The sequence below is a fragment of the Panthera onca genome, chromosome B2 (genome assembly GCF_046562875.1).
Source record: "Panthera onca isolate mPanOnc1 chromosome B2, mPanOnc1 haplotype 2, whole genome shotgun sequence".
Classification (NCBI taxonomy): domain Eukaryota; kingdom Metazoa; phylum Chordata; class Mammalia; order Carnivora; family Felidae; genus Panthera; species Panthera onca.
In genome coordinates this window covers 80151992-80174630 of record NC_138343.1, presented here as the reverse complement: position 1 = coordinate 80174630, position 22639 = coordinate 80151992, and the positions used below count along the sequence as shown (strand labels likewise).

Below are 22639 nucleotides of genomic sequence, written 5' to 3'. Positions count from 1 at the left end.
AAAACATCTATTAATGAAATATTATTAGGTAAATATCATTGTAACTGCCACACAGGTCATGAAATCAAACTTACAAGCTTTTCTATACGCCCTACCCCAAACACAGCCCCTCTCCTCCTCACAAAAACTACTATCCTGACTGTCAGGGTAAAAACTCCCTTGCATTTTGTTATGGTTTGATTAATCAAGTGTGCATTTCTAGGCACTACAATTTAGTTTTGCCTGTGTTATAAAAACTTGCTAAGTGTCATAAGTCTCAGTCTTAGTTCAGGCTGCTAGAACAAAATGCCACAGACTGGTGGCTTAAACAACAAACATTTATTTTTCACAGCTCTGGAGGCTGAGAGGTCTAAGGTTAAGGTGCCGGCAAATTCCGTGTCTGGTGAGAGCTCTCTTCCTGGTTTGTAGGTAGCTGCCTTCTTACTGAATGCTCACAAGGCAGAAAGAGAGGTTAGGCTCTGGTTTCTTCTTGCAAGGGCACTAATTCCTTTATTGGTGCTCCACCCTCATGACTTTACCTGAAGCTAATTACTTCCCAAAGGCCTTGCCTCCAAATACCAAATACCTTGCCTCCAAATACCATTAATTTTGGAGGACACAAACATTCGGTCTGTAGCAGTCTCATAATTCAGTTTCCCCTCCCATACCTTTCTTTTCCTTTTTATTTATTTATTTTTTGTTCTTGTTTTTTAATATTTTATTTTTAAGTAATTTCAACATCCAACATGGAGCTTGAACTCAGAACCCTGAGGTCAAGGATTGTGTGTTCTACCAAATGAGCCAGCCAGGTTCCCCAGCCTTTCTTTCTTTTTTTTTAACATTTATTCATTTTTGAGAGACAGAGCTTGAGTGGGGGAGGGGGAGAGAGAGACACACAGAATCCTAAGTAAGCTCTAGGCTCTGAGCTGTTAGCACAGAGCCTGATGTGGGGCTTGAACTCACAAACCGCAAGATCATGATGAGCCAATCAGATACTCAACTGACTGAGCCACCCAGGTGTCCCCCCTTACTTTTTCTTTAAATTCATCTCTTTAGGGGCACGTGGCTGGCTCAGTCGGTTAAGTGTCTGACTCTTGATTTTGGCTCCAGTCACGATCTTGAGGTTTGTGAGTTTGAGCCCTGAGTCAGGCTCACCAGTGACAGTACAGAGCCTGCTTGGGATTCTCTTTCCTGTCTCTCTTCCCCTCTCTCCTGTGGGCACCTGTGTGTGCACACATGCACTCTCTCTTTCTCTCAAAATAAATAATTGAAAAAAAATAAGTTCATCTCTTGAAAAATTGTGTTTTTGACTTGTAGACTCTCCCAACAGTCTGGATTTTGCTGATATATATTCATGGTGCAGTTTAACATATTTCTCTGTTCTCTTTATTTTCTGCATATTGGCAGCTAGATCTGGAGATTTGATACTTTTGAGAAGACTATTGGTGGTATTACGTTCTTTTTATTTTTAATTTTTTTTAAGTTTATTTATTTTTGAGGGGGTTGCAGAGGGGCAGAGACAGAGAGGGAGAGAGAATCCCAAGCAGCTCTGCACTCAGTGCGGACCAAAGGTGGGCTTGATTTCACAACTGTGAGATCATCACCTGAGTCGAAATCAAGAGTTGGACACTTAAGCCATGCACTGAGCCATGCAGGTGCCCCCAAAGGTAACCAGTTTTTTAAAAATATTATTATGTAGTCATGGATTTAAACATATATAACGTGTCAATTCATTGCAATTGTTATCTTCATTGAAGCTCAAACTGTACCATCATTGGTCAGCGGAGATCTCTTTAAGTTTGTACTGTAAAGGAGGAAAAGAAATAACTTTCCTTACCCATTTTGGGTTCTCTGGCTTGGGCCCAATAAAAAACATTAAAAAGAGACAGATTAACAAGAGAAAAACATAAATTTATTAACATGTGCATCGTGCATACACATAGGAGGACTCAGATCAGTAACTCAAATAGTTAAACCTTGGGCTTATATAGTATCTTAAAAAAAGAACAATAAATTTTTAGAGAAGTGACAAAACAAAGGAAAAGGACTTTGAGTTTCTGGAGGTGGCAAATTGTGAGACGGCAAATATATGGGGAAACAAATGGTAGATAACAGACAGTTTTAGCAAAGTTTGTTATATAGTTTCTTCTGCTGCTCTCTCTGTGCTAATAAAGGTCTACAGTTGTAGAGAAGGGAAGGGGAGACACTGTTAAAAACTTATATCCTGCTTACAGGCAAATAGGAGGGCAGAGAGCTTCTGGATCTGCTTTTCCTCAATTGCGTTCAGTTCAAGAGAGCTTATAGATCTTCTAGAAAAAGAAGCAATAGATTTGTAAAGAAATGACAAGGCAAAAGAGGTTTGGGCTAGAGGCAGTAAATTGTAGGCAAGTAACTAGGAGACTTAGGGAGGGAAAATTAGTGGAAGATAAGGATTATTTTAGTAAGTTTGTACAGACCCATTTGGTGTCAATTATCAGTCTCAGGTGATAAGTACCTTCTTTTATTCCTTGTAAAGTCGGGGGGGGGCACTTTTCTCATGGGAAATTTTATGCCTTGCTATATGTAGAAAAGGGAGGCATGGTCAGAGAGCCCTTCCTGCATCTTCTGTTTCAAAGGGTCTTTACCTCAAAATAATCAATATACCAACGTGGCATAGTTTAGGGTGGCATGTTCCAAATTCCTTCATGCCTAAGTGGTATATTCTGCTACTGTTTAGTACCTGAGTCCTTTTGACATGACCCTAGTCGTCTTTTTAAAAATACATATTATTTTACCTTTTATTATTGAAATTTTTCTACACAAAAGTAGAAAGAGTATAATGAATTCCCTTCACTCAACATCTAGTTTCATTAATTATCAATATATTGCCAATCTTGTTTCATCTGTACCTACACATATCCTATTCCTTGCTGATTAGTATAACTTTATTTTTAGAGCTTTTCCTTTTTTTTTTTTTTTTTTTTTAAGTAGGCTCCTCACTCACTGCAGACCCCAGTGTGGGGTTTGAACTTACGACCCTGATGCTCAACTGACTGAGCCACCCAGGCACCGCTAAAGGTTTTCTGAGGTTTAACTTATATACCATAAAGTTCGTTCATTGTTAAGTGAGCAATTCAATGACTTTATTCCATTTATAGAGTTATGCCACCATCACCACAATACAGTCTTGGAACATTTCTATCACCCAAAAATGTTGCCTTATGGTTGCTTGAGAAAGGTCATAAGAAAGGGTGTGTAGAGGAGGAAAAATAATTTTTCCTTTACCCTTCTAAGTTCTTGGGTAAGACCACTGTCATATAAGACTGATTAACAAGAAAACAACAACACATAATTTTATTAACAAGTGCACTTCACATATATATGGGATATACCCAGGGGTAAAAATGAGTAATTCCTCAAATGTGGGTAATTTTTCATCCATTGTGCTATGTCCTCAGGGAACCCTCTTGATCTTCTTGGGAATTTTAGAAACATTATTTATGTGGAAACGTTTTTTGCCCACCTCCACAGTTCCCTAGTTCTGGAAGTCCTGTGCTTGAGTTTGAGTTCCCCCAGAAGCTAACGTTCAAACCCTAGGGGAAAAAAATTCAAATTCAAATACATGTTTAAAAAATTTTATTGTTATGTAATCTCTTCACCCAACATGGGGCTTGAACTCACAACCCCGAGATCAAGAGTCACAGGCTCCACCAACTGAGCCAGTCAGGCATCCCTCAAATACCTTCTTAAAATATTGACTCATGGTATACACTTGCTATTAGAGATCTACCCCCCTTTAAAAACACTTTTTAGGAATATAATTTACACAAGGTGCACAAATCTTGTGTACAATTTTTTGCTTTTTAAAATTTATCTACCAGAGTAACACCACCAAGAGGAAGATAAGGAAACATTTCCATTACCATAGCATGTTCCCTCAGGTTCCTTGGTTGTCAACACTTCTCAGAGCAACCGTTAGCTTGACTTTGTCATTATTTTGGCTTCTTGAACATCACAAAAATGAACTTTCAGGTTCTCTTCTACTCCACCCTTTTAAATTACGTCGTAATATAATATATATGCCCTACTTTACTTAAATATTCCCTAACTGAACACTTATTTCCAATATTTATATTAGGGATGCTGCAAGGTGGGGCGCTTGGGGAGCTCAGTCCTAAGCCTCCGACTTCCTGAATTCCACCCCTGCATCAGGCTCTGTGGTGACAGCTCAGAGCCTCGAGTCTGTTTCCCTGCTTGGGATTCTGTATCTCTCTCTGTCTCTCAAAAATAAATAAACATTAAAATAATTAAAAAAAAAAAAAAGAATGCTGCAAGGGGGTGTGCTGGTCATACTTGTGAATTTCAATAGGAGGGAGGCACGGTGGGCTGAGGATCACATGCCGCTATGGGCTCCCTCAGTTCCGGGCCTAGTAGAATCTCCTGTCTCGCTGTCCCGCCACACCTTGTCTCCGGGACCTACCATCACTGCAATGGTCGGACCCGAATCACGATATCGATGCCCGCTTCAAACGTCCTCCCGGAACTGGGGCGGTAGTGACTCCCGCTGTTTCCGCTGCTGAGGGGGCGGGGCTGGGGCCGCCCTGCCTTGGCGGTGGTGGTCGAGGGCTGATGACGTAGGGCGCCGCGTGCTCCCCCACGTGTGCTGCAGTTCTCCCGGTGTCTGCGGGGCAGCCGTGGCTGGTTCCCCCGGGGGCGTAGTTGCTGGCACCTCCAGCGCGGGACCTCGGTGGCTCGGGGGCTCCGAGCGCTAAGTAGGGAGCGCTGATGACCGCCGGGGGCGGAGGGTCTGCGGTCATGGAGCACCTTTTCCTAGAGGTGGCGGCCGCGCCGCTGCGCTTACTCGCTGCCAAGAACGAGAAGAGCCGCAGCGAACTGGGCAGGTTCTTGGCCAAGCAGGTAAAAGAAGGAGGGAGAGGGAAAACGCCGGGCCGCCCCCGGCCGCCCCCCCTCGCGCGTGCCCTGCGACCCTGAGTGAGACGCGCAACTTTAAGGGAGGGGGGAAGCGGCGTTCTGTCACCCTGGCCCCCTCCGCAGGGCTGGTCCGGGGCGGAGACGTCCGCGCGTGTTTGAGGAAATTGGAAGAAGCCTTTTGTGTGTATCTGAGAGACCCTTCCATTCTCCTCCAACCTACCTCTGTCTTCTCTCTGTAGCAGACGTGGCCTTCCGAAAGAAATGTGGTTTGTTTTTCTGTAATTGAAGTTGTATCTCTGCCCACTTGACATGTGTATTAACTTAAGTGTGCCAAGTCTAGCCGCCCCTGTTAGTCTGGGTGACTGTTTCTCTTTTCTGCTCCATCCTTTAGTTGTGGCCGGCTGACACGTATTGATTGCGTTTCTGCTTTGCGTGAGGCACAGTATGGTTCTGTGAGGAGACAGAGAAATTCGTTACGGTCTCTGCCCCCAGGGAACTTAGCGTCTATTTTTGGAGACCGTTCATAAACACAGAAAACAACGGAAGGACAAAGCAAGACAGCTAATGCTGTGTGACATTAACCGTAGAGACTATGATGTGGATTAGGATTTTTTAAGAAATGGGGTTTTGGCCTTTTAAGAGCCTTCTCTCAACTCCCTGCTAAGTTGAGAACCTTTATCATGCATTTTCTTTTCACGTTGCATTTTAATTTCCCATTTTATGCTTCCCCACTCCCAATATCTCTGAACTTCTAGAGAGTAGAAAATGTGTTTAGTTTATTTTTTTCCTTCTAACTCCCGTATCTAGAACTTATTTATTCAGTCACGAATGCATTGTGTACACATATATCCTTTTGCTCAGGAAGCGACGGGAGTATTTTGGGTCTGGAGCTGCAGAGAACTAACATGAGAGGCATTTCTGTTTGGTGACAACAAATTGAACATGTAAAGGGCAGGGGGAGGGGGAGAAGAGGGGTGGGAGAGAAGGTCAGAGATACCCTGGGGCCTCTGAGCCCCAGTGAAAGGAATCACTAAACATGGTGATTCCCTCTGGTGAATCAGAGGGATGTTGGTGGGCTGGACTAAGGAAAGAGATCGTCACTTTGTATGAGCTAGCTTTTGGTGACAGTCCTGAGTTATGGATTGTTGATAGATGTATTTTTCTGTAAGTGGGTGTTAGAATTTAGAGCAGAGGTTCTGAAACTAGGGATCATAGACCAGCAACAGGGGATTTGTGTTTCTCTACCACTGTAATTGGGTGTAACATAGATGTTTATGTACTGGGGGTAGGGAGGGGAAATGGTTTGTAGCCTTTATTAGATACAGTTTTAGAGAATCTGACAGGTGTGAGAATCACTCATGTGAATTCTGAGATTGTATAGAAATAGTATTAGACTTGAAAGCTACTAGAAAGTTCATTTGAATTAAGGAGATTGGGACACCTTTTTTGTGTGTCACATTGTCAGATTCTCTCCTGAGATGTCTTTCGGTTTGTTCCTTATCATTTTCATGATTAATTTCAAACCTTTCACTCAGAAGACTTGATTGTGTTGCCATTCTGTATTTATCCTATTTTTTGGAAACAAAGCAATTTTTATGGGAAAGCAAAGCCTTTTGAAACATGATTCTCATTGCAATTGGGATCTGAAGTAAGAATTCTTTAGGATTGTGGGTTTTTTGTTTTGTTTTGTTCTTTATCTCAGCTGGTGACAGCAACTTCTGCCTATCCACTTTAGAGAACTGAGTGTCCTCACTCTTCTCACTTCTTTTCCTTCACATATGGCCAAGTCTTCCGTGTTTTATTTACTGAGTATTGAATCTATTACTTCCTTTTCATCCCTATTGTCACCACCATCCTACAGTTCTGACTCCATTCCAGTGTGGGTTTTCCAACACCTCCAAGCAATTCTCAGACACAAACTGGGTGTCTTATAATTTAACTCAATTCTGACACTGTCTACTTGGAGATAACATGAGATGCCACGTGTTAAGGGCTGAGTCTTTCAAAACTGCCCTCCCCACCTCTGAATGCCATTTGAAAGTCCAGGTTGTCACCTGTACTTCTGACCAACTGGCTGTGGATTGGAGGTTCTCTACAACCCCCTCCTTGGGTTTGATTAATTTGCTAGAGTGGCTCACAGAACTCAAACATTTTACTTACTAAATTACTGGTTTGTTATGAAAGGATAGAATTCTGGAACTGCCAGATGGAAGAGATGCATAGGGACAAGGTATGTGAGGAGTGCAGAGCTTCCATCCCCTCTCCAGAGGTGACACTTTCTCCACATATCCATATTTTTACCAACCTGGAAGCTCTCCTGACCAAGTCCCTTTGGGTTTTTATGGAGGCTTCATTACATAGGGTATAAGTGATGAAAACTTTAGCCATTGGTGTTGGAATTCATTGACCAACCCTTGACCCTTGAGGTGGAGGTGGGGGTGGGACTGAAAGTTCCAACACTAATCACTTGGTTGGTTCTCTTGGCAGCCAGTTCCATCCTTGGGTGCTTTGCAAAATTCACCTCCTTGGGGCGCCTGGCTGGCTCAGTAGGTAGAGCATGCAACTGTTGATCTCAGTCTAGTGAATTCAAGCACCGTGTTGGGCCTAGAGCTTACTTAAAACAACAACAACAGCAACCCCCCCCCCCCAAAATTCACCTCCTTAACATAACAAAAGACACCTTTATCACTCTGCTCACAGGAAATTGCAAGGATTTTAGGAGCTCTGTGCCTGGAATGGGGTTGAGAACCGAACAAAAATGTGTTGTTATAAATCATATCACACATCCTTACCTCCTTGATTACTGTCTATGTTCAAGAAAAGCGGAATGCTTAAGAGCATGCATGGATATTGAAATGAAGTATGGCTAAAGATCAAATTCTCTTTTACATAATTGCTTTTGGGGTTTGAACAAGTTACCTAACTCTCCTGAGTCACAATTTCTTGATATATTACATATGGTAGCTACTACATAGTTGGAGGGGCTCTGGAACCAGACTGTGACGTGGATTCTTGGTTCTCCTAGCTTTGTAACCTTGACCCCTTTTTAATTTTTCAGTTTCCTTATCTGTAAAATAGGGATATATTGCCTGCTTTATGGGTTGCTGTGAGGACTAGATGCCTACACTATAGTAAGCACTCTTTGTAGAAGTGGTTCTTAATTATTATTGCTATTAATAAGGTTGTTGTAAGATCCAGATAATGCATGTGAGGAGCTTACCAAAATGCCTAGCACAGAGGAGGTAATCAGGGGCATCTGACTTCAGCTCAGGTCGTGATCTCGCGGTTCATGGGTTTGAACCCTGTGTCTGGCTCTGTGCTGACAGCTGGGAGCCTGGAGCCTGCTTCAGATTCTGTGTCTCCCTCTCTCTCTGCCTCTCCTCCATGCACGGTCTGTCTGTGTGTCTGTCTCAATAAATAAACGTTTTAAAAAATTAAAGAAAAACAGTAATCAGTACATATGAGCTACAATAATACTTTTTTATGTTTATTTTTGAGAGAGCGAGTATGTGTGCTCGCAAGTGGGGGAAGGGCAGAGAGGGGGGAGAGAGGATCTAAAGTGGGCTCCATGCTGACAGCAGAGAACCTGATATGGGGCTCAAACTCACAAACCTTGAGATCATGACCTGAGTTGAAGTTGGACACTCAACTGAGTCATCCATGTACCCCAATATAATAATTTTTAAAAACCGCTTTATTAAGATATAATTCAGGTACCATATACTTCTTCCATTTAAATTTATAGTTCAGTGGTTTTTGCTGTTTTCACAGATGTGTGTAACTGTTACCACAGTTTTAGACTGTGATGTTTAGACATTTTCATTCTTTTGTAATTTTTAAAATTATTTTTTAATTTTTTTTTAAGTTCATTTATTTTGAGAGAGAGAGTGCAAGCAGGGGAGGGGCAGAGAGAGAGGGAGGGAGAGAGAATCCCAAGCAGGCTCTACACTGCCAGTGCAGAGCCCAATGTGGGGCTCGAACTCATGAACCATAAGATCATGACCTGAGTTGAGATCAAGAGTTGGACGCTTAGGCTTAGCTGACAGAGCCACCCAGGAGCCCCTCTTTTTTTAATTTAAAAAAGTCCCCCAACATGGGACTTGAACTCATGACCCCAGGTCATGAGTTGCATGCTCTTTCAACTGGGCCAGCCAGGTGCCCTGACATTTTCATTATTTCAAAAAGAAGCCCCCATACCTTTTAGATGGTAGCACCCCCCATTCCCACCCCAGTCACTGTGCTCTCCCACAGCTCCTCAGGCAACCACTAACTTAACTTTTTTTCTCTGTGGGTTCCCTATTCTGGTCATGAATAAGACATCTGAATCTATCACCATTCTGCATAAAAGCTCCCTATTATCTCTATAATAAAAATTTCTAAGTGGTATATGAGGTGTTTTATATTATTTGAAAATTTGTCACTTAAAAAATGAAAGAAAAAATTTTTTCTCTCAACTTTTTTTCCAGTTTTTGTTTGAAATACTTTTAAATCCAGTGCAGTGGTTCTCAACTGGGGCAATTTTTCCCCCAAGGGCAAATCTGGAGACATTTTTTGGTTATCACAACTGTTGGTGGGGTTGCTTCTGGCATATAGTGTTTAGAGGGCAGAGATGCTGCTAAATGTGTTACAATGCATGGGACAGCTTCCACAAAGAATTATCCAGCTCCAAATATCAGTAGTGCAAAATTAAGAAAGAAACTCTAAATATATATGTGTCTAATAAACAGAGTATCAAAATATGTGAATCAAAAAGTGACAGAAAAGGAAAAATAGACAAATTCACAATTATAATTGGAGACTTTGACACTCTATCCTGATTAATTGATAGAACAAATACAGAAAATCTCTAAGCATGTAGAAGACCCACTATCAACAAACTTGACCTAACTGACATTTCTAGATTGCTGTGCCCAGTAACTGTAGGATACATATTCTGCACATCTGGAACATTCCCCAAGATAGACCATATTCTGATTGATTAAACAAGTTTCAATAAATTTAGGAGAATTAAAATCATGCATGGTATATTCAGTGATCCCAATGGAATTAAATTAAGGAAGAAAAAAAACAACCAAAAGATAGTGGGAAAAATCCCTAAATGTTAAAGATTAAAAAAAAAAAAAAAAAGATGGTTAAAGAACAATCACTGAGTCAGAAAATCATTTGAACTGAATCATGATTTAAACGAGGGAGGGGGCACCTGGGTGCCCGAATAATGATCTCCTGGTCTGTGGATTCAAGCCCCACGTTAGGCTCTGTGCTGACAGCTCGGAGCCTGGAGCTTGCTTCAGACTGTCTCCCTCTCTCTCTGCCACTCCTCTGCTTGCATTCTGTCTCTCTTTCTCAAAAATAAACATTTAAAAAATTTAAAAAAAGGTAAGTTACTAATAATGAACAATTTATGAAATCAGTGTTTGAAGAATATAAATTACCAAAGCCCACTCAAGAAAAACAAGCTAGGAATAAAACAGAAACAAGTTAGCAATAGAATAAAACATCCTCAAGCTGATACAGAGCATCTACAAAAACTTAATAGCTAGCGTCACAGTTAATATGTGAACAACCCAGTTTCAAAATGGATAAAAGATGGGGCACCTGTGTGGCTCAGTCAGTTCACCGTCTGACTTCAGCTCATGTCATGATCTCTCGGTCTGTGAGTTCGAGCCCCATGTCGGGCTCTATGCCGATAGCTCAGAGTCTAGAGCCTGCTTCAGATCCTGTTTCTCCCTTTTTCTCTGCCCCTCCCCTGCTCATGCTCTGTCTCTCTCTGTCTTTCAAAAATGAATAAATGCTAAAAAAAAAAAAAAAAATTAAATGGATAAAAGATTGAACAAATGTACAACAGATGATAAATAAATGGCCATTAAGCACTTGAAAAAATTCTCAACATCTGTGTCATCAGAGAAATTCAGATAAAAGCACCAGATTCCATTCCCCCTTCTCTAAAATGGCTAAAATTTCAACTGACCATACTATGTGGTGGTGAAGTTATGTGGCAACCAGAGGTCTCAGACATTGCTGGTAGGTGTAAACTGGTACAACTACTTGTTTTAAAGTTAAACACTGAGGGGTACCCGGCCGACTCAGTTGATGGAGCATGTGACTCTTGATCTCGGGGCTATGAGTTCAAGTCCCACATTGGGTATAGAGCTTACTTCAAAAAAGAAAAAAAGGCTAAGTATCTTGTTTTCTTTTTTTTTAAGTAGGCTCCACACTCAGCGTGGAGTCCATTGTGGGGCTGGAACTCAGGACCCTGAGATGAAGACCTGAGCCAAGATCAAGAGTATCAAGAGTCGGATGCTTAACTCCTTGAGCCACCCAGGCGCCCCTTCAAGAGTCGGATGCTTAACTCCTTGAGCCACCCAGGCGCCCCTTCCTCATTTCCCTCAGGGGTGGAGAGAATCTTAAGTAGGCTCCACACCCAGCACAGAGCCTGACCTCGGGGCTTGACCTTGAGACAACCTGAGCTGAAATCAAGGGTCCGTGCTTAATTGACTGAACCACCCCACCCGCCCCTTTTCCTATTTTTAGTATCTGATTCAACTAACCCTGTTTTCCAGATTATCTTTTTTTTTTTTTTAATTTTTTTTTTTTTTAAAACCTTTTTCTTTTTCTTTTTTTTTTTTTTTAACGTTTATTTATTTTTGAGACAGAGAGAGACAGAGCATGAACGGGGGAGGGTCAGAGAGAGGGAGACACAGAATCTGAAACAGGCTCCAGGCTCTGAGCTGCCAGCACAGAGCCCGACGCGGGGCTCGAACTCACGGACCGCGAGATCATGACCTGAGCCGAAGTCAGCCGCTTAACCGACTGAGCCACCCAGGCGCCCCTCCAGATTATCTTTTCAAGAGAAGGTTCATGAAGTGATATTCTCTCTGGAGATTTTTTTCCCAACTCACAAGTTTCTATATAACATGTCCAGGACAGTTGCACTTTTTTTCATTCATTTTCTAAGTGATGTGTTTCTTTTTCTTCACAATATAACCACTTACTATCTACTTTTTTGAATGATATCTTTTTTTTTTTTTAATTTTTTTTTTCCAACTTTTTTTTTTATTTATTTTTGGGACAGAGAGAGACAGAGCATGAACGGGGGAGGGGCAGAGAGAGAGGGAGACACAGAATCGGAAACAGGCTCCAGGCTCCGAGCCATCAGCCCAGAGCCTGACACGGGGCTCGAACTCACGGACCGCGAGATCGTGACCTGGCTGAAGTCGGAAGCTTAACCGACTGCGCCACCCAGGCGCCCCTTGAATGATATCTTTAGAGGGCTTCATAGCATGCCCCTGTGAATCATGACCAATTCTGTTAAAATTTCCTTGCAGGACTAATATTGATAGAAATTGTTCCAATATAACATCTTTCCCCACTCAGTGCTTTGTTCAGAATTAGGAATTTTTGGGGGCACCTGGGTGGCTCAGTCGGTTGGGCGTCTGACTTCGGCTCAGGTCATGATCTCACGGTTCATGGGTTCGAGCCCCGCATCGGGCTCTGTGTGGACAGCTCAGAGCCTGAAGCCTGTTTTGGATTCTGTGTCTCTCTCTCTGCTCCTCCCCCACTCGTGCTCTGTCTCTCTGTCTCAAAAATAAATAAACATTAATTTTTTTTAAAAAAAGTATTAGGAATTTTTGGAGCACTTGCATGGCTCATTTGGTTAAGCATCCAACACTTGATTTCGGCTCAGGTCATGATTTCATGGTTGTGAGATGGAGCCTCACATGGGGCATGGAGCCTGCTTAAGATTCTCCCTTTACCTCTGTCCCTTGAGTGTGTACTCACACATGTGTACGTGAGCTCTCTCTCTCTTTTTCAAAACAAAACAAAACAAAAAAAACCCTAGGTGTTTTAATGAGTGAATGCCCTATAATTTGAAAGACTTCTTAAGAGCTCAGGTGTAAGGTGACCTTATTTGAGAGAGAACTTTGGAAAAAATTGTTATATTTTTGCATGGGGTATTTAGGTTGTGCTCAAGCTGCAGTCTTAATAGGTAAATGTTTTGTGTGAAATGCCTTAGCATAAACTCATAGCATTGGACTTGGTGAGTATTTTAACCCTGCTGTCTCATTGTCGGCAGCAGGGGTTGTGTAGACCCACGTGCACACTAGCAATATGAGACTGTAGCATTTTACATGGAATTCAGGTATCAGTCCTTTTCCTCAAACCTCAGTGGACTGAAACTTCTTTATAACAGCCTTTCACATTAAATTAACTGCACTCTTCTATTGCAAAGCCCTTTTCTATGTTTTATAAGATAAACTCATTTATGATATGTGGAAATTGGATGTTTTGATTCTAAGCTAGGACTTTTTCCCTTTTGCAGCAGTGCTAACAAGCAGCATTTACATAGATATATTGTTTTGCCTTTCTCTCAGGTGTGGACACCTCAAGATCGCCAGTGTATCCTGAGCACCTTAGCACAATTACTTCTGGATAAAGACTGTACTGTGCTGGTTGGTCGCCAGCTGCGCCCTCTTCTTTTGGATTTGTTGGAAAGGAATGCTGAAGCCATTAAAGCCGGAGGCCAAATCAACCACGATCTACACGAACGGCTCTGTGTGTCAATGAGCAAACTCATTTGTAACCATCCTGACGTCCTCCCGTGAGTAACAATTTTATTCTTCACTTTTCTCCTTGAGGTAGTAGAACCTGCTGTCTCCTGGAAAGTAAAGGGGTGTGAACTGAGAAGGGAAGAGGAGAAATACAAGAAAGAAGGAAGATAAGTGGTACGTGTTCTTTGGCTTCAAGAATTATATCATCTGGTGAGATGAGGCAGATTTAAAAAGAGTTTCATCTGAGGCTCTTATAGCATCCATTTCAGATGGCTGCTTGCTGGAGTAGCTGAAGGGTGACGTTAGAAGAGCTGTGGTGTCCTTTCTAACTTTCTATAATCTGTCCAAAGCAGTTTTGTGAGAAGTTATACTAGAACTGGATTCTAATGTATTTCTCTTTTTAAAAAAAAATGTTTTTTAATCTTTATTTATTTTTGAGAGAGAGGGAGAGACAGAGCTCAAGCAGGGGAGGAGCAGAGAAGGAGGGAGACAGAATCCGAAGCAGGCTCCAGGCTCCGAGCTGTCAGCACAGAGCCTGACATGGGGCTTGAACTCGCGAACTGCAAGATCATGACCTGAGCTGAAGTCGGACACTTAACCCACTGAACCACCCAGGCACCCCTAATGTATTTCTCTTCTGATCTGCTCTGTGTCCAGCCTGTGCTGGTTCACCCTTCCTTAGGCAACCTTGTTGTCCCCTACTTCTGAGAGGTCACCATATTGATGCCAAACTTATTGTGCACCAGATCAGCATAGTGCATTGCAGTCAAGAACTATAGCTCAGCAATCCTCCTGCCTCATCCACCTGAACAGCGGGGGCTACAGGCACGTACCACTGTATCTTTGTCTTTTAAATTAATAGCAAAATACTGTTAGTATGGAGTAAAGGGCCAGCAAAATGAGTATTAGGGTTTTTTTAATTGAGAAGGTGAAGAACTTTCACTCTAAACTTGAATAGTATCTTTGCAACTAGTAAGAGTATTCCTTATATCCATTCCTTATTTATTAGTTTTCATTTGGCTTTCTTAGAAGTATGATCTCTAATCTGGTTCATGAATGAAGGAAATAAGAACTGAACTCTTGGCAGAAAACCATAATTTGTATGAGATTTTCTTTTTTTTTTTTATTTTAACGTTTATTTATTTTTGAGACAGAGAGAGAGCGCGAGCGAGCGAGAGAGAGCGCGAGCGAGCGAGAGAGAGCGAGCATGAGCGGGGGAGGGGCAGAGAGAGAGGGAGACACAGAGTGTGAAGCAGGCTCCAGGCTCTAGGCTCTGAAATGTTAGCACAGAGCCCAATGCAGGACTCAAACTCACAAGTCGTGAGATCATGACCTGAGCTGAAGTCGGACGCTTAACCCACAGAGCCACCGAGGTACCCCTGTATGAGCTTTTCTAAAAGGGGAGGGGGAAAAATGGGCCCAGTTTAATGGAACTAGAAGATATACAGCAAATATCATCATTATACGTGGTAATTAGGAACATAAGCTGTGGGTTGATTGAAGGTTGAGATTGTGGCCTCACTTAGTACCCATTGATGTACTTGACTGTGGTACCATTTCATAACGTGTACTGACTGCCCTGTACTTACTATATAGAATTGACGTGTGGGTAACTTGAACCCCCGTTTCTCCTAGGCCTTTGTGGTACAGTGCTTCTGGATTGTGTTTGAGAATCATTAAAATGATGGATTAGTTACATCTGGTTTCCCATCCGCTTTGCACTTTATGTTCTTATTAAATGCATGTGAACACAGAGCACACCCCTACTTTTTCTTCTTTTCATTTTGCCAAGGCACTATATTTTATTTACACTCCCACCTTATTTCAAAAATTATATAATGCAGTTTATGAAGTTTCTTGTGCTAGAGTAACTTAAAAACAAGCCATAAAAAAAAAGAGCTGTGTGTAAATGAATCAATACATGATGTAAAATGAATTATAGACAATGATGTAGAATGAGATTTTGATTTTCAGTTTTAAGAATTGTAGCTCATTAATTCATGTGCCCTAAATTTCCTCTGTAGAGGAAATATACCTAATGTGTTAGGGATATACCAAATATATTTAGATAGGATACAGTCATTCATTCAGTAGATAAATATAGAAGACCTCTCTTGGGGCCACATCATGGGGGTAAGAAAGTCAAATATAATGGGTTCTTGTATTTTGAAAACAATTGAATATAATGCTAATAGAGATGTTAGCCAAATACTTAAGGGGAGCAAGAAAATCGTTAAAGAAGAATGACTGTTATCCTCTTGAAAATCAGAGAAAGTTTTGTATTGTGGCAGATTGTGGAGGAAGAGGGAAGAGAAAAAGAATGAAGAGAAGAGAAATAGGATGGCAATGAAGATCTAGGAAAAAAGAGAGAGAGAGAGAGAGAGAGAGAGAGAGACAGACAGACAGACAGACTGGAAAGGAGGATCCCAGTCAAGCTCCCTAGAATCCTAGTGCTTGCTCTTCATTTACTGGTACATATCTCTTTCTGAGCCCAAGGTGTTTGGGGCTTCCATGAGGTTCTTTAGTAGTCTTAAACATTTCTTTTTTTTTTAATTTTTTAAATGTTTATTTATTTTTTTTGACAGAGAGAGAGAGAAAATGAATGAGCGGGGGAGGGGCAGAGAGAGAGGGAGGCATAGAATCCAAAGCAGGTTCCAGGCTCTGAGCTGTCAACACAGAGCCTGATTTCGGGGCTAGAACCCATGAACCGTGAGATCATGACCTGAGCCGAAGTCGGACGCTTAACCAACTGAGCCACCCAGGTGCCCCTTAAACATTTCTTTTTTTTAACTTGCTTATATTATTTGTTCATTACTGGGTTCCCCCTTCCCCTGCCCAGCTTTATTGAGATTCAATTGAGATATTTTTATTGACATATTGTATAAATTGAAGGTAGAAAACATAGTGATTTGATACATGTATATATTGTGAAATATGCCACAGTAAGATCAGTTAACACATCTTTCACTTCACATAATTACCATTTTGTTGTTGTTTGTTCATTGTTTTTGATTCTAGAATCCTTGAACACGTTTTACTTTTTGGCAAATTTTTTGTCAGGACTTTGTGAGTGCAATCCTGGTGTATTGATTCTTTCTCTATTCTAACATATTAGGTTTCCAAGTTCTTTTTTTTGTTTTGTTATTCCCCCAAAGATTTTACTTTTTGGGGCACCTGGGTGGCTCAGTCAGTTAAGCATCTGACTCTTGGTTTCAGCTCAGGTCGTGATCTCATAGTTTGTGAGTTCAGGCCCCACATCGGGCTCCACACTAACAGCTCAAAATCTAGAGTCATGTGGGGGCGCCTGGGTGGCTCAGTCGGTTGAGCATCCGACTTCGGCTCAGGTCATGATCTCGCGGTCCGTGAGTTTGAGCCCTGCATCGGGTCTGTGCTGACAGCTCAGAGCCTGGAGCCTGTTTCGGTTTCTGTGTCTCCCTCTCTCTCTGACCCTCCCCCATTCATGCTCTGTCTCTCTCTATCTCAAAAATAAATAAATGTTAAAAAAATTTAATAAAAAAAAAATCTAGAGTCATGTGTTCTTCCAACTGAGCCATTTAAGCACCCTTCAATCTTTATACTGTAACATCTTAAGGCACTGTTAGTCTTATTTCAAATCTTTAGAGAAGTAAACTAAATAGCTCTGTCAGAGCCAGGACTGCACTGCAGGTCTTACTTCTGGATGCTGGAAAGACTGATGAGTTGCCCGAGTGGCTCATCCAAGATTAGATGTTTAACTGGGTGATATTCCTTGCTGTATTTTAGGCCTTATGACTATCTTACTCCAGGAAAGAGAACTTCTCCTCAATCTTTGGATATTCTCTAAGGCAAAACTGATCATGTTATTCTCTGGCTAAAGATGCTTTATTGTTGTTTAGATCAGAATTTTAGAGCACTCCCTGAAAGTGATGGGTCTTTGGAGAAAAGGGTGCTGTAGTTAAGTAAGTTTGGGAGAGAATATTGACCAGTTCCCCTTTGTATTTTTATGGTGGACCACAATTCTCTTCCTTGCACTGGCCGCACAGATGTAGGCCATTGCCAGTGCACTCGGCTTATTTCCCCCGGTCTTCCTCAAGGAAGAAAGGTCAACCCTGAGTCAGGTTGACCACTTGGTTGCTGCTTCTCTGTCTGTTACTGCCGGCTGGTTTCACATGTGCTGCCAACATCATCTGCCTCTCTCCCCCAAAGAATGATTGTACTTATTCTGACAGTATCCTTGTGGAGAAAAAAAAAAAAGTCCTGTTTTTGTTTTTAATTTCAAAGGTGATACATTTAAATAATAACAATACAGAATTGCAAAAAGTGGAAGTCCTGGAATTGCACCCTGAAATCCTACTTTTTAGAGATAACTGTTATTAACAGTGTGATATGTTACCTCTTAAATCTCTTTTCTTTTTCTCACTCTGCCAAGTTTCTCTCTTTTTCTTTTTAAATTTATTTATTTTGAGAGAGGTAGTGTATATGCATGTGAGTAGAGGAGGGGCAGAGAGAGAGAATCCCAAGCAGACTCTGCACTGTCCACACAGAGCCCGATGCACAAGGCTCAATCTCACAAACCCACAAACTGTGAGATCATGACCTGAGCTGAAATCAAAAGTTGGTCGCTCAACAGAGTGGCTCACCCAGGCGCCCCAGCCAGGTCTCTTCTGAGCCACAGCTGAATCTTCTAAGTCCCATTTGTCCGGTCTTCTTCAGAATATTGTGTTAACTTACCAAGCCTCTGTTTCTGTTTGCCCAGATTGCTTGTGGAAGTCTAAGCCTTCCCACCCATCTCCTGAGTTCTCATTCTCTCTCCCTCTCATAACAGTTTTATGTTTGGGGATTTATTGAGCCAGCGATGTGGGGTATGTTTCCCTGGTGCTTCAGTGCAAGTTGCTCTGGAAAGCAGATTCGAATGGCCCCTGCAGCTGCTCTGTCGCATTCCCAGTGGGCTCCTGAAGATTCTGTTACTGACCACTAGTTCACTAAGTTATTGTAAAAGGTTGCAACTCTGGAACAGGCTGATGGAAGAGATTGCTTCCTAATACTAGATTTCACAGTGATTTTTTTTGGATGAAACCAAAAGCACAAGCAACTAAAACAAAAATAGACAAATGGGATATCAAACTAAAAAGCTTCAGCACAGCCAAGGAAACAAGAATGAAGAGACAACGTACAGATTAGGAGAAAATATTTCCAAGTCACCTATCCATTAGGGGATTAATATCCAGAATGTATAAAGAACTTCCTTCCATCTTTTTGTCCATCTTTTCCAGTTTTACTGCCTTCCTTTTGTGTTCCACAGAAATCTGTTCTCATCTTCAGGTGCAACCAAAGCATCTCTTCTTGACTCCCCCCCACCCCCCCGCCCCAGCCCTGTTGGTTTAGCTGAATCTTTTTTTCTTTGTGCCTCTTGTTTCTGTAAGCGACTGTCTTCCTTGGTAGATAGCAAGCTCCTCAAGGAAAGTATCTCCTTGGTTTTGTACTCCTGGAACTTAACAGCATCTGGCTTCTAGTGAGAGGTCAATAAATGTTTATTGAAAACTAGTGCATTTTCAGTGGAAAACACTTGCAATAAGTACCTATGGTTTTGTATTCTCTTAGACATCTCATGCCATTGTCCTGGTTCCTAAATTTGAACAGGATACAGTCTTAGGATTGGGTAGCTTCACTATTTGTCTCTTTATTCTCAGACCCTTGGAAATTCCTGTTGTATTCTGCTGGCCTGTCTCAAAGTGGAAAAGCATACTTTGAAATCCTCACCAACAAATGAAAAAAATTTCTTTTTCTGAAGGTTTGCCCTGAGGTATTTCAAGGACACTTCTCCAGTCTTCCAAAGACTCTTCCTAGAGAGTTCAGATGCTAATCCAGTCCGCTATGGGCGCAGGCGGATGAAGCTCCGGGACCTAATGGAAGCAGCTTACAAGTTTCTGCAGAACGAGCAGTCTGTGTTCCGGGAGCTCTGGGACTGGAGTGTGTGTGTCCCTCTCCTCAGAAGCCATGACACCTTAGTCCGCTGGTGTGTAGCTCCTGGAATTTTCTGGTGCTTCAAGTGTGGGGGTGGTATAAGGAGTGTAGAGTTCTGTGATGAGGCAGGAAAGGAAGCTATGTAAAATGTGTTGTTTTTGTTCTGGTACCTTTTGGGTTCCTTGTCCCTTTCCTTAATCATGCATCTCCTCAGTGGCAAATGAGATGATACTTAATGGAGTTCTACCTTTTTCAAGTTCTATTAGGTGAATTCATCATACTTGATTTGTATTTTCTACTCTCAAATGTATTGAAATGTATTAATTCTATAAGATTTCCTTTTTTTCTTTTTAAAGTTTTTCTTTTTTTAAGTTTTTAGTAATCTCTACACCCAACATGGGGCTCGAACTTAGAACCCTGAAATCAAGAGTTGCATGCTCTACCCACTAAGCCAGCCAGGCGCTCCTAAGATTCCCTTTTCTAATGTTTAGTTGGCAAGAAAATTTTCTTTTTTCTTGAGAATCAATTGCTTTTCCTAAGTTTATGTATACTTTGGTTTTCTCCAGGTACACAGCCAATTGTCTTGCTTTGGTCACCTGTATGAATGAAGAGCACAAGTTATCATTCCTTAAGAAGATTTTTAATAGTGAGGAACTGATCCATTTCAGGTTAAGGTAAGAAGGAGGATTCCTGGAGATCTTGATGTAGCTTTACTGTGCATTAAAGTAACTAATGAGATACTCATTTTCCTCAGGTTATTAGAAGAGGCCCAGCTGCAGGACTTGGAGAAGGCCTTGGTTTTGGCTAATCCAGAAGCCTCCCTTTGGCGTAAGGAGAAAGAGCTGCAGTACTTACAGGGCCATCTTGTTTCAGCTGATCTCTCTGCCAGGGTGACTGCTGTCTGTGGCGTGGTGCTGCCTGGGCAGCCACCAGCCCCTGGAGAGCAGGTATATTGGCATTAGTGGGATGTGTGTCCTCTTCTCCCCTCTTAAACATTGAGTGTGCTTTTTTCCTTGGCTGGACTGTGTGTTATAGGTGTGAGCCGAGTTGAGTTTTCCAAATTGCTGTTCCATGTACAGAACTATTCAGAACAGATTAAGGAAAATTTACCCAGGGTCCTCTTCTCTGATAGTTTCTTTGTCTCTGTTTGATGTTAAATTAGAAAGTCTAATGATGTCGATGTGATGCTTTTAACGTTAGCAAAGCACTTCCATATACTCTCTTATTTACTTGCTACAGTAACTCTGTGAGGTTGGGTAGCGCATGTTGTGATACCATATTTATGTAAAACAAAGGTAGAATGACTGGCCTGGAGACCCATGGGCTGCCCTTTGTAGAGACGGTGCCAGGCCCAGGTATAACTCCCAGCAACCTCTTTTTTTCAGAATATTCTTTTTGCTTGTTAGGTAGGAGACTAGTAACTATAGTGAGCTTTCCCCCTGTCATATGAAATGAGCTTCTTTCCAACAATATGGCTCCAGACCCACACTTTGGAAAAGCTTATAGATCAAAATCTAGCTCTGTAATCTGAAGCTATTCGCAGCCAGTTTTTAGTTAGTTGTCACTTTGTGTGATGGTCAGGTTCACCCAGTTTTCTTTTTGGAAGAAGACCTGGGTCATTCCTTGAACCATTGGTTTATCCATTAGGTAGTACAGTTTAAAAAAAAAAAAGCATAATATACATTTTAAAAATGCACATCTTAAATGTACAGCTCAATGATTATTCATAAACTGAATATATCTACGTACCTACCACTAGGACACCAGCGCTTCCGCAGGCCCTTGTGTTTCCCTCTAGTCACTAAGATCCCCCAAACCCTAACCATTTTTCTAATATAGATAAGGTTTGGAGCATTAGAATTTTAACATAGGGAAAGATTCTAGTTGTGGTAGGTTTGATGTTGAGTACCAGTGGCTAGGCACTGGGGCAGAAGTACAGAATGGTGCTATGGCCCAGCCTCCCTGCTAAGTTGCTGAGAGTAACAGCTCTGCAGAGAGCTCAGGAACTTCGGCCCTGAATCTCATTTTGTCTTCACATATCTATAGGAGACTAGCCATGTTTGAGAAGTTACTATTCCTTAAAAGTTCTTAAAATTCCACTTTTCCAAGAGATCTTTTTTCCTATATTATATTAGGTACATTATTATTTGAAATTCTTTTTAATGCAGTAAAATACAACATTTACCATCTTAAACTTTTTTTTAATAAGTAAACTCTATCCCCACCCTGAGGCTTGAACTCACAACCCTGAGATCGAGAGTCATATGCTCTACTGTCTGAGCCAGCCAGGCACCCCAACCATCTTAAACATTTTTAAGTATGCACTTCAGTGGTAAATATATTCACATTGTTGTGTGAATAAACTCCAGAACTTTTTCATCTTGCAAAGCTGAAACTCTATCCATTAAACATATTGGGAGCAGTTATTATTTTTCACATTTTCACATTTTGTTATGGAAAATATCAAACATATTCCAAAGTAGAAAAAGTAGTGTGATGAATCCCCATGTACCCATCACTTGGCTTCAGTAATTGTAAATTTATGGTTAATTATCTTTCATTTATACTGCTGCATACTCTCCCCACACCATCTTATTTTGAAGCAACTTTCAGATGTCACATCATTTCGTGCCTAAATATTTTAATATGTATAAAGGAAAAGAACTTTAGAAAAGCCATTATTCTTTATTACACCTGAAAAAAATGTAACAATTTTATAATACAAAACATCGTTTTAGTGTTCATACTTCCCTGATTTGATTTCCCTGATTTGTAAATAGTTGTGTGCATTCTTTTTTTTTTTTTTTTAAGTAGGCTCCATGCCCAACATGCAGCTTGAGACCAAGACACATACTGTTACTGACTGAGCCCGCCATGCACCCCTATTGTTTACATTCTTTTTTAAAAAAAAAAATTTTTTTTAACGTTTATTTATTTTTTGAGACAGAGAGAGACAGAGCATGAACGGGGGAGGGTCAGAGAGAGGGAGACACAGAATCTGAAACAGGCTCCAGGCTCTGAGCTGTCAGCACAGAGCCCGACGCGGGGCTCGAACTCACGGACCACGAGATCATGACCTGAGCTGAAGTGGGCCGCTTAACCGACTGAGCCACCCAGGCGCCCCTATTGTTTACATTCTTGATCTTAGATAACGAAATCTTAGAATGTGGCGAGAGGAAGGAAAACAAATAAAAATCTCTTCATGAGATTAGGTTTGCCCCCATCCCTCATGTGTCAACTTTTTTGACTTCTTAAAC

The 22639-nt window shown here is 41.5% G+C and overlaps 1 protein-coding gene across 1 annotated transcript in view; it reads left to right on the top strand.

Annotated features, from left to right (window-relative positions):
• Positions 1-4602: 4602 nt before the first annotated feature.
• MDN1 (midasin AAA ATPase 1) overlaps positions 4603-22639 on the top strand; it is a 174336-nt gene continuing 156299 nt past the window's right edge. Inside the window, exons 1-5 of the mRNA XM_078447133.2 lie at positions 4603-4875; positions 13263-13489; positions 19210-19434; positions 19949-20056; positions 20137-20329. Coding sequence (XP_078303259.2) covers positions 4744-4875; positions 13263-13489; positions 19210-19434; positions 19949-20056; positions 20137-20329 — 885 coding nt within the window. The 5' untranslated portion in view covers positions 4603-4743. The remainder of the gene's footprint in view (positions 4876-13262; positions 13490-19209; positions 19435-19948; positions 20057-20136; positions 20330-22639) is intronic.